This window comes from Astatotilapia calliptera, chromosome 17 (genome assembly GCF_964374335.1).
Source record: "Astatotilapia calliptera chromosome 17, fAstCal68.1, whole genome shotgun sequence".
NCBI lineage: Eukaryota > Metazoa > Chordata > Actinopteri > Cichliformes > Cichlidae > Astatotilapia > Astatotilapia calliptera.
In genome coordinates, this window is record NC_137438.1 from 23,189,710 (window position 1) to 23,205,157 (window position 15,448).

Consider the following 15,448-nt stretch of genomic DNA (forward strand, 5'->3'; position numbering starts at 1 on the left):
ACTTAACAAAAAACAAATAAATACCCATTTCAATTATTTATTTTTACCAGTGAAACCAATATAACATCTCCACATTCACAAATATACATTTCTGACATTCAAAAACAAAACCAAAACAAATCAGCGACCAATATAGCCACCTTTCTTTGCAAGGACACTCAAAAGCCTGCCATCCATGGATTCTGTCAGTGTTTTGATCTGTTCACCATCAACATTGCGTGCAGCAGCAACCACAGCCTCCCAGACACTGTTCAGAGAGGTGTACTGTTTTCCCTCCTTGTAAATCTCACATTTGATGATGGACCACAGGTTCTCAATGGGGTTCAGATCAGGTGAACAAGGTGGCCATGTCATTAGTTTTTCTTCTTTTATACCCTTTCTTGCCAGCCACGCTGTGGAGTACTTGGACGCGTGTGATGGAGCATTGTCCTGCATGAAAATCATGTTTTTCTTGAAGGATGCAGACTTCTTCCTGTACCACTGCTTGAAGAAGGTGTCTTCCAGAAACTGGCAGTAGGACTGGGAGTTGAGCTTGACTCCATCCTCAACCCGAAAAAGCCCCACAAGCTCATCTTTGATGATATCAGCCCAAACCAGTACTCCACCTCCACCTTGCTGGCGTCTGAGTCGGACTGGAGCTCTCTGCCCTTTACCAATCCAGAGAGTGAGTCTTGATGGGCCATCTGGCCCATCAAGACTCACTCTCATTTCATCAGTCCATAAAACCTTAGAAAAACCAGTCTTGAGATATTTCTTGGCCCAGTCTTGACGTTTCAGCTTGTCAAGTCAAGTCAAGTCAACTTTATTTGTCAATTCTGCCACATGTGCAGGACATACACAGAATAGAAATTGCGTTACTCTCAAACCCTAGTGATTAGAAAAATGCAAATAAAATAATTAAAAAGTAAAAATTTAAATAAATACATTACAATTTTACGTATAACAAAAAAAAGCTATGTAATATACAATATACAATATTCAAGTAAGAAGGCATAGTGGTGCAAAATAGGCAAATAGTGCAAATGGGGATTTAGTAGTGTACGGTAAGAGATAGTGTAACAACAAAGTCTTATGAGGTCCAATGCTTAAGCAGTCCAATGCTCCACGAAGTGACTGGAGCAGGCCAGTGAGTGCGTCAGAGAGTGAGTGTGTGTGTGTGTGTGACAGAGTTCAGTGAGACCGTGGTGGAGAAGAGGGGAGAGGGCGGCAGAATCGGGAGGGAGTTTAGCTTCCTGACAGCCTGATGGATGAAGCTGTCCTTCAGTCTGCTGGTCCTGGCCTGGAGACTCCGCAGTCTCCTCCCTGACGGCAGCAGCTTGAAGAAGCTTTGCATTGGGTGCGTGGGATCAGCCGCTATGCAAAGGGCTTTTTTAGTGAGACGGGTGCTGTAAATGTCCTGGAGGGAGGGGAGAGAGACACCAATGATCCTCTCTGCAGCTCTCACTATGCGTTGGAGGGTTCTATGGCAGGACGCATTGCAGGCTCCAAACCACACAGTGATGCAGCTCGACAGGATGCTCTCGATGGTGCCTCTGTAGAAAGTGTACATGATGGGGGCTGGAGCTCCTGCTCTTCTTAGTTTGCGGAGAAAGAAGAGACGCTGCTGTGATTTCTTGGCCAGTGCTGTGGTGTTGTACGTCCAGGAGAGATCCTCTGTTATGTGCACACCCAAGAACTTGGTGCTGCTCACTCTCTCCACAGACGCTCCGTCAATGGTCAGAGGAGCATGTTGGGTGTGCATTCTCCTGAAGTCCACAACAATCTCCTTCGTCTTCTCCACATTCAGAGAGAGATTGTTGTCAGCATACCACGTGGCCAGGCGTCTCACCTCACTTCTGTAGTCGGTCTCATCCCTGTTGCTAATGAGACCCACCACCGTTGTGTCGTCCGCAAACTTGATGAAGAGGTTGGAGCTGTGTGATGGAGTGCAGTCATGGGTCAGCAGAGTGAAGAGGAGGGGGCTCAGCACACATCCCTGCGGGGCCCCCGTGTTTAAAATGATGGTGCTGGATGTATTACTGCCGACCCGTACTGCTTGAGGTCTTCCGGTGAGGAAATCCAACAGCCAGTTGCACAGTGAGGTGTTGAGCCCCAGCTGGACCAGTTTTTGAGTGAGCTGTTGGGGGATTATAGTGTTGAATGCTGAACTGAAGTCTATGAACAGCATTCGAACATATGAATCTTTTTTGTCCAGGTGTGTGAGTGCTGAGTGGAGTGCAGTGGAGATGGCATCATCGGTTGAGCGATTGGGCCGATACGCAAACTGGAAGGGGTCCAGGGAGGGGGGCAGGACAGTCTTGATGTGCTGCATGACTAGTCGTTCGAAGCACTTCATCAGGATGGGAGTAAGTGCAACAGGACGGTAGTCATTAAAGCAGGAGGGAGATGACTTTTTTGGAACCGGAATGATTGTGGTGGCTTTAAAACATGTGGGGACGACAGCCTGGATGAGTGATATGTTGAAGATGTCTGTGAAGACATCAGTGAGTTCCACTGCACAGTCTCTCAGTGTGTGTCTTGTTCAGTGGTGGTCGTCTTTCAGCCTTTCTTACCTTGGCCATGTCTCTGAGTATTGCACACCTTGTGCTTTTGGGCACTCCAGTGATGTTGCAGCTCTGAAATATGGCCAAACTGGTGGCAAGTGGCATCTTGGCAGCTGGACGCTTGACTTTTCTCAGTTCATGGGCAGTTATTTTGCGCCTTGGTTTTTCCACACGCTTCTTGCGACCCTGTTGACTATTTTGAATACATACAGTGTAAGAAATAACAATGGAAGGCTGTTTTACCGGTATTTATGGGACTGGTTTAATATTCACATTTTCTGTTTACAGTAGTTCAATGAAGAGCACTGACTATAAGAAATTACTGTCTACAGGAAGCATGCTGCTTAAAGCAAAACTGGGAGGTGTGCAGAAATTTGCTAGAGTATCTGAGCCAAGCCTTAAGGAATTTTGATTGCCGGTAAGAAACCAACATGGTATAAAAAAGGTGTTCAATGTGCTTTAAGTTCTTTTTGTTATTTAGTCTCTTCAAACTGCATTTTATGATTAATTGAAAATGATCTACGTTTTGGAATCATCTTAGCTACGAATGTATATTTAGTGGAAAAACTGTATAATGTGAGTGTAACTCCTAATCTACCACTTATCAAGCATGTTACTGGCGCTTAATAATTTAGTTTTTATTTGTTTGAGTCACTTTTGAAAAAGCTAAGCAGAAGTTATTTGGAGACGACAGTGACTGCCGTTGGTTGAAAAGAGAGGTAAAAAAAACTTCAGTGGTGTTGCACACCATTTTATATTATTTTTTAAAGTCATTATTCAATACGTTGTTATTGTTAACCCTTTAAAGCCGGTCAGAGCAGCACGCTCCGTTTTGTGTAACTATTTTTAAATCCCTGTAGAACCTGAACCGTGTAAGCTAGCGCAAAAAATTTTTTTTGCATATGAAACCAGAGGAGTTGTACTTACATCTTATGCCATCAGCTTGTCCTCGGTCACGTTTTCCTTCCACATATAGCTTTGCAAAAACTGCATAAAAAGCGCTTGCAGGAACAAAAACATAATATTCCAGAAACACGCTTTGCCGATCCGATCAGCTGTTCGTAACACTTCCCACAGTGAAACAGACGTCAGCACGAATTATAGCATGTCCGCCATTTCCTGCCCAAAACCGGAAGTGACGTCATTTTCGTGGAAAATGTAGTTTTTTACTTATAGGCCTTAAAAGCTTATACTGGTGTTTTTATAAGTCACGTTTGACTTTTCTGAATAGTTTCTGCTTAGAACTCGAATTGCACTGCTGGAAATAGTTTATTTTGATGCACCTGCTGTTTTCTTTGCGAATTTGCATCATAGGATTGTTTTTTCGTTTTTCCTGCAGTATATAAAAATTGGTGTATCTCCAAAATAAAACTATGAAGACACTCAAAATAAATTTCCTGTTGTTGTAAACTATTTTTTGCAACTTTTTTGTATTTAAAGTTTTGAGGGATAAACCTCTTAAATTTCTCCAAGTAGAAATGTATGTAAAAAACAAAACAAAAACGATTTTCAATTTTTTTGTAGTTTATTGCACTTTTTTGCAATTAATGTAGTTACTATGGACTTAATGCATACATATTATTAAAATATGGGCTATAACAGTTGTATAGCAACTTGAAATGCTCCTACAAATGGCACTACAACATGTAAAAAAAAACATAAGCTCTTGGTTCTATAGTAGGTCGTAAGGGTTAAATAAATATCGTCAAATAATCGAGATCTCAATTTCAGTGAAAATAATCATGATTATCATTTTTGCCATAATCGAGCAGCCCTAATGTCATGTAATCTTTTTGTTTACTCAAACTTGTGTGCTTGTTTCCAGCATTTGCAAAGTTTGGTGTGCCAGCTGTAACAAAAGGAGTGAAAGTTTTTGATAGTTCAGGGACTGAGTTGGATGATGATATATTTGAGGATATAGTAACAGATCCCTCAACTGGGGTATTAACCATCAAATATGAAAAAGGTTTGTTTGAGTGATGTGTGTTTCACTGGATGTCATTTTTTTAATATCATTATTACATTGTTTATTAAAAAGAGTTTATAAAATGTGTCTATAGAGGGACCATGTAAACTCATTTGTTTTGCTCCTGTTTTTGAGGTCTGGAAACAGCTGCTGCAGAAGTGTCTCCTGAGCAGTCCCAGTTATCATCGCCACATTCATCAGATTCACAGGATATGGTCATCCTTTCAGACAGCCCTTTGAGGAAACATCAGAAGCTGGATGCAGAAGTTAAGCAAGTAAGAGTTAGCAGATTTCCACATTCTTCTAACAGTGTCATTTTTGTTTGTAGTTTAAGTGCTCTGAACTGCAGTGGTTATATCAACATGTAGAATGTTTTTTTTTTTATTGTGTTTTCCAGTTGGTGGAATCGATTCTCACCAGCAAACCTGGTGGAGAACGTATAATAAATGAATACAATCGGACCAAGTCCCTGGTGGATGAAACCAGAAGAAAAACATACTGGTCAACATACTTGACAGAAAAAAATGGGTAATCTATTTCTGGCCCTGTGATTTTACTATCATTTTCAAATTATTTTAAATCTCTATGAATTCCAGGGAAGCTGACTAGTTCTTTTCCTTTTGATCTTGCAGTACATCACCACCACGACAGGTAAAAGAAATGTATGCCAGAGGAATTGTAACCTTTTTCTCTTACCTCAGTGGCCTGTACTCCAAAAATGGCTATGTAGGTAGCCCATAGTAATAACTGATACAACCAAAATCACGTTTAAACATTTTAAATCCGGGCGGCACGGTGGCACGGTGGTTAGCACTGTTGCCGCACAGCAAGAAGGTCCTGAGTTCAATTCCAACACCAGGCCAGGGTCTTTCTGTGTGGAGTTTGCATGTTCTCCCCGTGTTTGCGTGGGTTCCCTCCGGGTACTCCGGCTTCCTCCCACCGTCCAAAGACATGCAGCTTGTGGGGATAGGTTAACTGGATAATCCAAATTGTCACTAGGTGTGAATGAATGTGAGTGCGAATGGTTGTCTGTCCCTGTGTGTTGGCCCTGCGACAGACTGGCGACCTGTCCAGGGTGTACCCTGCCTCTCGCCCTATGACAGCTGGGATAGGCTCCAGCGCCCCCCGCGACCCTGAAAAGGATAAGCGGAAGCGAATGGATGGATGGACATTTTAAATCCTGCTAAAATGTATGTTCTTATCAACTCTTCATTGTTACATAACTTATTTTGTTTATTCATTTATCAGTGTCTGTACATGTCACTCTCCAAGGAACATTATTATGATGGCGAGGGTAGCACTGGGTACTTGGCCTGGAGGATTAAAGCCATACAGAGATGCACTGCTAAAGGGAGGCGATTATCATCTGGAGGTAACATTTATAATTCAGTGGAAATACATAATACAGTTCCACATTGTGGTTCTTTATTAATAATGGTTATTAAATGTTGTTATTAGTTTTGATAAAGCTGTATTTCATATTGTCTAGCACCAGGAGATGGATCATCGAGTGAAGACCAGTGTGGTGGACCAACTGTCAGACGAGAGTTGCAGTTTGTTACAGAGAAGTTACTGAGTGAGGATGAGTGCAAGGAAGCAATCTCTCTGATGAAACATTCAGCTGATGAAGACACAGTCAAGAAGAAGATGAAGTTGACATTTGTTTATCGACACAACATGGTCCTTGGCCTCCTGCTGTCAAGCAACATACTGTCTGTTTTTCCACGTTTCAAAGATATCAAAGGCTTGGTGAATATTTGTCATTACTTTGACAATGTAAACACACTTTAATATTTTGTAGATAGCAGATATAATTCTCTATCCCTGTTACAGATCGAACAGGATTTTGTACTGATGTTTGGTGAGGATGTATCAGGCAGGTTGCTGGAGAGGTGGCCAACAACATTCAAAAGAAAGATTATCCAACAAGGCCGAAAGCTTCCTTCTACCAGTGACCTGGAAGAACTCTTGCTGGCAGCTGACTCACCTGAGGATGTCACTGAAGTTAACTGGTGAGCTGTTGTTTCTTTGATTAGCACATTCATAGCATATATAATGTTTGTCACAGAACAGTTATCCTTTTTGTCTTTTGGGTCTACTCAAACATTTTATCAATGCATTGAAATATGTTGTTGATGATGACTCAACTTTATTAAAAACAAATAATTTTTGCAGGCTGGGACAGTGACCTCTCAGCAATTCTATTGCTATTACATCTGATTCCACCATCTGGTCAGGGTCGGAAGAGACCAGGAAAGGTGTCAGCTTCTCAAGCAGAAAGGCGTCTTGTGGTCTTCAAGAAGGTTTGTGTTTCTTTTCTATTTTTATGTTATGAATTACCAGTTTAAGAAACACTTGATTCTTATTGCCTGTCTGTATTTGTCTTTTCAGACTGGAACAAATATCCAAGAGCACCTTGATTCCATCACTACCAGCACTCAACCCTACCTCCTGGCTGTTGGGGTGAAAAAGAATGACATCCACCGGTTCTTCATTATTCTTGACAAGAATGCCATGCCATGCAAGTCTACCTCTTCACTTGGTACTGTTGATGAACTGTTTAAAGCACATTTTGTGTTTGGCACATCTTACAACACTATGCTTCACAACATGTACATGTTCATCCAGACCACAGGTTTTAGAAAATATTTAAATACCAAACACCTTAACTATTTTGACCAGCAGGCTGACACTGATGTTAATTTACAGCCTGATAGAATAGAATAGAATAGAATTAGAATAGAATTCAACTTTATTGTCATTGCACATGCACAGGTACAGGGCAACGAAATGCAACTGATGTGGCAGTTAAAGAAGTTAGCACTACAGGGGAGGTGATGTCAACTAATGTAGAAGAAACACCCACAACATCTGAAAAGGTCAAATAAGAGCACTTTGGATAGGTGTGCCTCTGCTGTTGCACAGCTCAGGGCAGCTGGATTAAGCCAATCTACTGTGAGTAGTTTTGTCTCCTCAATGGAGGAAGTGTTTTTTGAGATTCATACTCAGGCTAAAGATGCAGCCTTACAGAGTGTACCTTTACAGTACACCACAAGTAAAAATAAATATAATAGTAATAAAATAAAGCATTGGGAGTCCTTTAGCCTGGAAAGATTAGCTTTAGGACCAGGAAAGATGGTGACACTTGGAGAGCTGGAAGAAGGTCCAGAATTTGCTTGGAGCTGTGTTGTCTACCAGTTTGTTTTCAGCTAAGTGGATAATAACACACAGTACAGAGTACCGCCCTGACTTTATCATCTGTACAGATGTAGTGTCTGAGATTCTGCTTTTTTGTAAGATCAAAAGTATTGTTGTGAAAGATGACATTGTGTTGCTCTGCGGAAAACTGATGGAAACCCTGTGTTTTGATGACCATCATCATGCATTTAGGGTCAGACTGCATCCCAATATGGTGCTGAAGGTGTTGAACATAAATGAGCTGTGTTGCTTCTTCAAATCAAATATGGCATTTCAGATTCCTCCCTGTATATTGCCGTTTTATGCCGAACTAAATTCATTGTTTTAAAGTGTTTTATACACTACATGAGATATTTTTATATTTTGAGCCTGACATAAAAATAAAGCTGTTAAATGTATTATCTAGTTGTGGTTTTTGCTCACTTGTTTTATATGTAAAAGCATTATTAAAAACCAGGTTTTCATGCTGCAAAACAGTGAATTGAGTGTAAAGGTAACACTACAGGAAGAGTTTTAGTAACATTACTTGGTGTAAAATTAATTACAAATTTTACTCTATGAGAGCTAATTTTTCACTAGAGATTAGTGTATGAATAACACAGTATAGAGTAACATGACACTACTAGTAGTGTTAAGTTGATTTAACACTATGCGGTGTTACTCAGTGTTAAATTTTTACTCTATTTAGAGTTAAATTTACTCTAAAATTTTAACACTATAGAAAGAGTTGATTTAACACCAATTCTGAATGGCACCAAATAGACTCGGAAACAGTGTTAAATTTAACTCTTTAAGTGTTAGTTTGACACTGCAAATTTTACTGTGTACATTTAAGCTATATAGTTCCCTCTGTGATAACTCTGCTATGAATGCCTCTTATTAACTTTTATGCTTTTACAACCCACTATGAGCAAACACTCAGCAACAGTGGGAAGGAAAAACTCCCTTCTTGAAGGAAAAAACCTCTGGTAGAACCAGGAAATCTGTCTAAACTAGTTGGGGGTTAGAGCAACAGATGCAAGTCTTCAGATCATTTGCAGTGTGACTGTCTTTGTGCACACTTTAACCTGATTCAGTTTTCTTATTTGTCAAAATGCACCATGGGTAAAAACAAAACAAAACAACAAAACAAAATAGTAATGAAGGAGAATCCTCAGCAAAGATGAATTAAACAAGTTTTATTTTGATCAAATTTTACTTTAAGTAAAACACATCTTTATTTGATGACTTTAATGTCATCAAATAAAGACAGTTTTGATGGAGCTCCTGACCCAGCCCAAGCTCTCTATGAAGACGAGGAAAAACTCCCCAGGGGGCCAGATCGATGGGAAGAAACCTCGGGAAAGCCCATTCAAAGAGAGATCCCCTTTCCTGGGATGGCTGGGGGGGTTACAGGAACTCCAAAAAAGCTAAATTTTTATTTATTTTCTTTTTAAGATTGACCCACTCTATCTATTCCTGTCCAACAGAAAAAAGAAAGGAAGTTACTACAATGTATCACACTTACATGATAAGGTGTGAATTGTGTGTTTGTGTGTGTTATCTTAGCCAGGGGTGAAGCTGGAGCTCCTCCAGTGTTGGGCGCTTCTCCGGGGCTAAAGCTAAACATGCGTCCAAGAAATTCCGGCATTCTTGAAAGAAAGAAAAGATCAAAAAGATGAAGATGATAGTTCTAGTGATCCAAGGCAGCAGTGAATCTGGAAGTGTGAAGTTTTCTTACCTGTGGACAGACGCTTTTTGATGCTCAGTTGCTTTGTGAGGAACCTCGCGGTACTAAAGTATCGTGCATGAAGCGCTTCATACAACACCACTCCCATTTGCCACACCGTGGTGGGTCCACACCTGTAGCAGCTCCTAATGTACCACTCGGGAGGGATGTGAAGAGGAGTGCCTAACAAACAGACACAATTACAATTTCTTCTAAAACAAAAGACACAAATTGTTACATCTGTGAAAAGCAAGAGCAGAATATGTTACCATAGAAGATGCGATACAGAGATCGCTGTTTAACAAAGCAGCTCAGTCCAAAGTCAATGATGCGAACTCGAGGCACATCTGAGCCGGTCTCAATCAGAATGTTTTGTCCCTTGATGTCTCGATGAAAGATGTGTTTCTCCTCAAGTTCCTTTACAGCATCAACTAGTTGCTTCAGAATGACCTGGAAAAGATGAAAAACACAATAATGAGTTAATGCTTTTCTGCCTTGATTGAATGCTGTACAGTCTAAGGCTCTTCCAGTCAACTTACCTTGGCCGTGTCCTCTGTTAAAGTTCTTCCATTTTCTGCTTTGTATTTTTGCAGGTCCACAGCGGGGACAGGTCTCTCCAGCACCAGGATCAGCTCTTTGCCAAGGTCGAACCACTCCAGCAAGGACACAGGTGCTGATATTCCCACTGACCCTTCTGCTTCACCTGCAAGTTTAAGCATAATGGCCACTTCCACCGAGAGCATCTTCCCATTTTCATCCTGAAATATTACAACAAAGTGGATGATGAGGAACGCCGCATTCAATCCAGTAATGTGAAACTAATTCAAGTGTTGGACGCTTACCGCCACTTTGCAGTAGACTTTATTTTTGGGAATGTGTTTGATGGCAACCTAGAAGACACAGAGCATTGGTGAGCATTTCCTCAGTATGACATAATGAAAGGTGGAAACACAGCAGACGTCTCAGTTTACGATATTATCCATTATCTGCGTCACTGCCTGTGTTACTACCATCATCTGAACACTTACTGGAAAACGATCTTCTATCCGGTAGCCAGCAAACACTGCTCCGCAGCCTCCTTCTCCGAGCTGGTGCTCCTCCACATATCTGGCTTGGAATTCACCTGAACAGACAAAACAGCAAATCTGGTTTTATTACAGCTGTGACACAAATGACTCTCCTCTGTAGCCTAAATGTTCCTTCTGCCCTTCCCCTGAATATAAAACCCAAGCTGCTTGCTACTTACGTTTTTGGTCTGCCACTGATTTTTTGCCCTGGTCCACATTCCTTTTTTTTTTCTTGAGTGGCTCTCTGTTGTCTCCCGCGGCCTTTCTTTTGCCATTTTTTGCGCACTCCTGTTTGTTGTTCAAGTCTGGAGATGTGGAAAACACCAAAAGCACATCAGCTCACTGGATGATAGACACAAACACTAAACACCAATATCTTAAACCTAGCAACCACACTTAATCTACCCCCTTATTCAACTAATTAGCCTACCTTTACCAGAGTCCAACGAGAAGGATGCTTGCTCCTCGTCACCGCTCATATGGTCGAGAAGTTTAGCCTTCTTTGCTTTCTTTGTTGTGCCCTCTTCATCTTGCACAACCTTGCGCTTCACACCTTTGACCACATCTGAGCTGGTGGAAGGACCAGCCTGCTCAGCGACCCTGCTCCTTTTTATTGGGGTCTTCTTTTCAGGACTGGCCTTTCTTTTAGCAGTCCTGCTCTTACAATCTATAAACGACAACAACACAGTGGTGAAAAAGAGTCCCCGACATCAGGACTGGAAGCAGTTTGATGGCAAAGAATTTGAAATTGCTTTTGCTTAAATTATCACAAGTTTATTCTTGGGATAAAAAAAACTGACCAGTGCGAATTGATACTAGGTTCACTAAGTCTTAGATCTTGATGACACTTGTTGGTCTGTTTTTACTGTTGAGTCCAAGAATAAACTTATTACATTATTTTACCAAAAGACCGGTAACCTTCCTTTGATTAGACATCTTGTATTAAAGCTATTTTCAATCAAACATATGATTCAAATACTCTAAAAATGATTCACACGGTGTCAACATTTCTAGGATTTGGATTTTACCAGGATTTTATTTTATTATTTTACTTACCTTGATCTCCTGAATCTTTCTTATCAGCTGGAGTGGTCATTTTTCTTGTTTCCTTTTTCATTGTAATTTTGGAGAACTTTTAAAATCGAAAATGTAAACCGTAATGAGTTAAGATTGAGTTAATATTCCTTCAAATGTGCACCTTTCAAATGCTTGACTTTTCTAACTGAATTCTGTAAGTGAGCTTTATAAGTAAACTCTGGAAACTACGGCAACACAACATAGAATCTTGCCTTTCAGTGACTTCACTGACTGCCAGCAGTTCAAAGTAGTTTACAGAAAAACACTCTGGCAAACAAAGCCATAATATTTCATATAATTCAATCATTTCATATCAGTTAAACAGTTTCTTTCATTATCGTTCATCGTTTGTATAAAGACCTCATGTATGGATGACAGTATGAAGATTTGTGGTTGACCACACACTAATACAGGGAGTGCAGAATTATTAGGCAAGTTGTATTTTTGAGGAATAATTTTATTATTGAACAACAACCATGTTCTCAATGAACCCAAAAAACTCATTAATATCAAAGCTGAATGTTTTTGGAAGTAGTTTTTAGTTTGTTTTTAGTTTTAGCTATTTTAGGGGGATATCTGTGTGTGCAGGTGACTATTACTGTGCATAATTATTAGGCAACGTAACAAAAAACAAATAAATACCCATTTCAATTATTTATTTTTACCAGTGAAACCAATATAACATCTCCACATTCACAAATATACATTTCTGACATTCAAAAACAAAACCAAAACAAATCAGCGACCAATATAGCCACCTTTCTTTGCAAGGACACTCAAAAGCCTGCCATCCATGGATTCTGTCAGTGTTTTGATCTGTTCACCATCAACATTGCGTGCAGCAGCAACCACAGCCTCCCAGACACTGTTCAGAGAGGTGCACTGTTTTCCCTCCTTGTAAATCTCACATTTGATGATGGACCACAGGTTCTCAATGGGGTTCAGATCAGGTGAACAAGGTGGCCATGTCATTAGTTTTTCTTCTTTTATACCCTTTCTTGCCAGCCACGCTGTGGAGTACTTGGACGCGTGTGATGGAGCATTGTCCTGCATGAAAATCATGTTTTTCTTGAAGGATGCAGACTTCTTCCTGTACCACTGCTTGAAGAAGGTGTCTTCCAGAAACTGGCAGTAGGACTGGGAGTTGAGCTTGACTCCATCCTCAACCCGAAAAGGCCCCACAAGCTCATCTTTGATGATATCAGCCCAAACCAGTACTCCACCTCCACCTTGCTGGCGTCTGAGTCGGACTGGAGCTCTCTGCCCTTTACCAATCCAGCCACGGGCCCATCCATCTGGCCCATCAAGACTCACTCTCATTTCATCAGTCCATAAAACCTTAGAAAAATCAGTCTTGAGATATTTCTTGGCCCAGTCTTGACGTTTCAGCTTGTGTGTCTTGTTCAGTGGTGGTCGTCTTTCAGCCTTTCTTACCTTGGCCATGTCTCTGAGTATTGCACACCTTGTGCTTTTGGGCACTCCAGTGATGTTGCAGCTCTGAAATATGGCCAAACTGGTGGCAAGTGGCATCTTGGCAGCTGCACGCTTGACTTTTCTCAGTTCATGGGCAGTTATTTTGCGCCTTGGTTTTTCCACACGCTTCTTGCGACCCTGTTGACTATTTTGAATGAAACGCTTGATTGTTCGATGATCACGCTTCAGAAGCTTTGCAATTTTGAGACTGCTGCATCCCTCTGCAAGATATCTCACTATTTTTGACTTTTCTGAGCCTGTCAAGTCCTTCTTTTGACCCATTTTGCCAAAGGAAAGGACGTTGCCTAATAATTATGCACACCTGATATAGGGTGTTGATGTCATTAGACCACACCCCTTCTCATTACAGAGATGCACATCACCTAATATGCTTAATTGGTAGTAGGCTTTCGAGCCTGTACAGCTTGGAGTAAGACAACATGCATGAAGAGGATGATGTGGACAAAATACTCATTTGCCTAATAATTCTGCACTCCCTGTAAACACGGTGTCAGCTACATTGTCATCTGATTTAAAGTATTTATTATGTACATTTAACTGTCATGGTACGGAGTCTGTGACCCAGTGTTTTGTGTTTGTTCATTTATATTCATTGATTATTCTTATGTATGTTTTTGGTTCTCTTTATCGTTTTCTTCTTGTGTTATATTCTTAGGCTTTAGGTTTCTGTTACTTTGCCTTGCCCCTGTGTCCCACATGTCATGTCTAGTCACTCTTGTTTCCATGTTCCCCAATTTCTCCCCAGTCAGTTATGTCTCTGTGTCAACTCTGTGTCTTTGTAAAAGTCTCTTGTTTGCTGTTTTACTTTGATAGTCATGTGTGCTATGTTAGTGTCATGTCTGTGAAGGTTCTCAGTCATCTAGGTCATCGTAGTCTAAGGAGTTTGGAAAGAAAGCGTCTGGACTTGAAGTTGCTTGAAGATGTTTCACCTTCTCGGATGAAAAGAACTTAAACTTTGCTTGAACATCTTCAAGCAACTTAAAGAAGTCCAGACGTTTTCTTTCTAAGCTCCTTAGACTATGTTAGTGTTTTCAGTTTTCCTTCCCCATGTTCTTGTTGTTTGTGATTTCTCGCAGCTGTGCTCTCATCCTGTGTCTTATTCCCTCATTTATCCCTCTGTGTATTTAAGCCCATTGTTTTCCTCTGTTTGCTGTTGGGTTGTCTGTGTATCATCCATGACAATTAAACTAAATAGCAAATGCAACTACAATTTCAATGAGATTCATTCCTGGCATACTGCGGTGGCTGAAAGTAGACACCAAGCATTATCACTGTAACTGATGTAAATATTGGACTTGGAGGGGATTCATCTGATAGACTGATGCAAACATTACTGTGAGGAAAATTTTGAATCTCCCAATTTTCTTTTTTTCTGAAAGAAAGAAAGTTGGTTACTGTATCACATTTGTATGGCAAGATGTGAATTCAGTATGCATGTGTGTTTGTGTCAGAGAGGAGTTTATCTGAGCCAGGAGGTCCTCCAGCATTGGGTACTTCTCCAGGACTTTGTTAAAACTTGTTTTCAAGACGTCTAAAATGAAAGAAGGACAAGAGATATCGAGATGATAATTCCAGTGAGCCAAGCGATCACACTGATTTTCTGCAAAATTTTCTTTTTGAGAGTCACTCGGCTGGGCAGGGGGTATAACACATCTGCAATGCAGCAACATCTGCTCTCTGGGCCTGTGTGAGAGTTATCTCAATGGCGGGAATGAGGATGTTGGAATTTGGCATCTCAGGCACCAACTCTTTAAGTTATTTTCACTTTGTAGAAAGTTAAAGCACAGAAAAGAAAAACAGATACATTAGAGCGTGAGATACTTTGACCTGAGGTGCGCGCGTGCGTGTGACTGTGCACGCGGGTCTAGGCTTTCTATCGGATTCAATCAGGATATAAAGCGAAAAGGCACTACCGTAAAGACTGGTGTAAAAGCGCAAGGAAATTTATGCGGCGGAACGCGCGTATGCACAAAATGCAACACAAAAACTGACGCGCGTGGTTTTATTCGCGCGTCAAACGCGCTACACTGACGCGCGTTTCACGCGTTTTCGCGACGCAAATCTGCTTCCGAATTTTCGCGGGACCCGCAATCGCGCGTCATCGCGCCTTTCCATTGACTTTACATGTAAACCTGACGCTCTATTCGCGTCCATCGCGTTCGGTGTGAACACAACGTAAGAGGCGGCTGGCTTGACCGCGGCTCACTTTACCGCGGTAGGAAACGCTGTGTGGTAAAGTCCTAAAAATGGAACATGTAATGATCACCGTGACGCAAACCGTAAATTTTATCTGAGATCAAGGTTTAAATCACCGTCAATTTCAGTCTTTTGTGTGGGAAATAGATTCAGAGTTTGCCGACATGCCATCATACAGAGGTCCGTTGGCTGAGTTGGG

At 41.1% G+C, this 15,448-nt stretch overlaps 1 protein-coding gene and 2 long non-coding RNA genes across 3 annotated transcripts; 2 read left to right on the plus strand and 1 right to left on the minus strand.

Moving 5' to 3' along the window:
* The first annotated feature begins 2,647 nt into the window (after positions 1 to 2,647).
* On the plus strand, positions 2,648 to 5,687 carry LOC145421533 (uncharacterized). Its single transcript, XR_013902919.1, has 2 exons — positions 2,648 to 4,509; positions 4,645 to 5,687. It is a non-coding gene; the product is annotated as an uncharacterized LOC145421533 (long non-coding RNA).
* A 1-nt stretch (position 5,688) lies between these two features.
* Positions 5,689 to 6,513, plus strand: LOC113009185 (uncharacterized). Its single transcript, XR_013902920.1, has 3 exons — positions 5,689 to 5,881; positions 5,999 to 6,258; positions 6,343 to 6,513. It is a non-coding gene; the product is annotated as an uncharacterized LOC113009185 (long non-coding RNA).
* A 2,357-nt stretch (positions 6,514 to 8,870) lies between these two features.
* Positions 8,871 to 12,050, minus strand: LOC113009771 (serine/threonine-protein kinase pim-1-like). The gene is made up of 9 exons (XM_026148300.2): positions 11,539 to 12,050; positions 10,913 to 11,149; positions 10,662 to 10,787; positions 10,444 to 10,538; positions 10,258 to 10,305; positions 9,955 to 10,173; positions 9,685 to 9,865; positions 9,428 to 9,598; positions 8,871 to 9,338 (listed from the first exon to the last, which is right to left on the minus strand). Exons 1-9 carry the CDS (start codon positions 11,597 to 11,599, stop codon positions 9,247 to 9,249), a joined length of 1,230 nt encoding a protein of 409 aa, XP_026004085.2. The 5' UTR covers positions 11,600 to 12,050; the 3' UTR covers positions 8,871 to 9,246.
* Between the last annotated feature and the right edge of the window lie 3,398 nt (positions 12,051 to 15,448).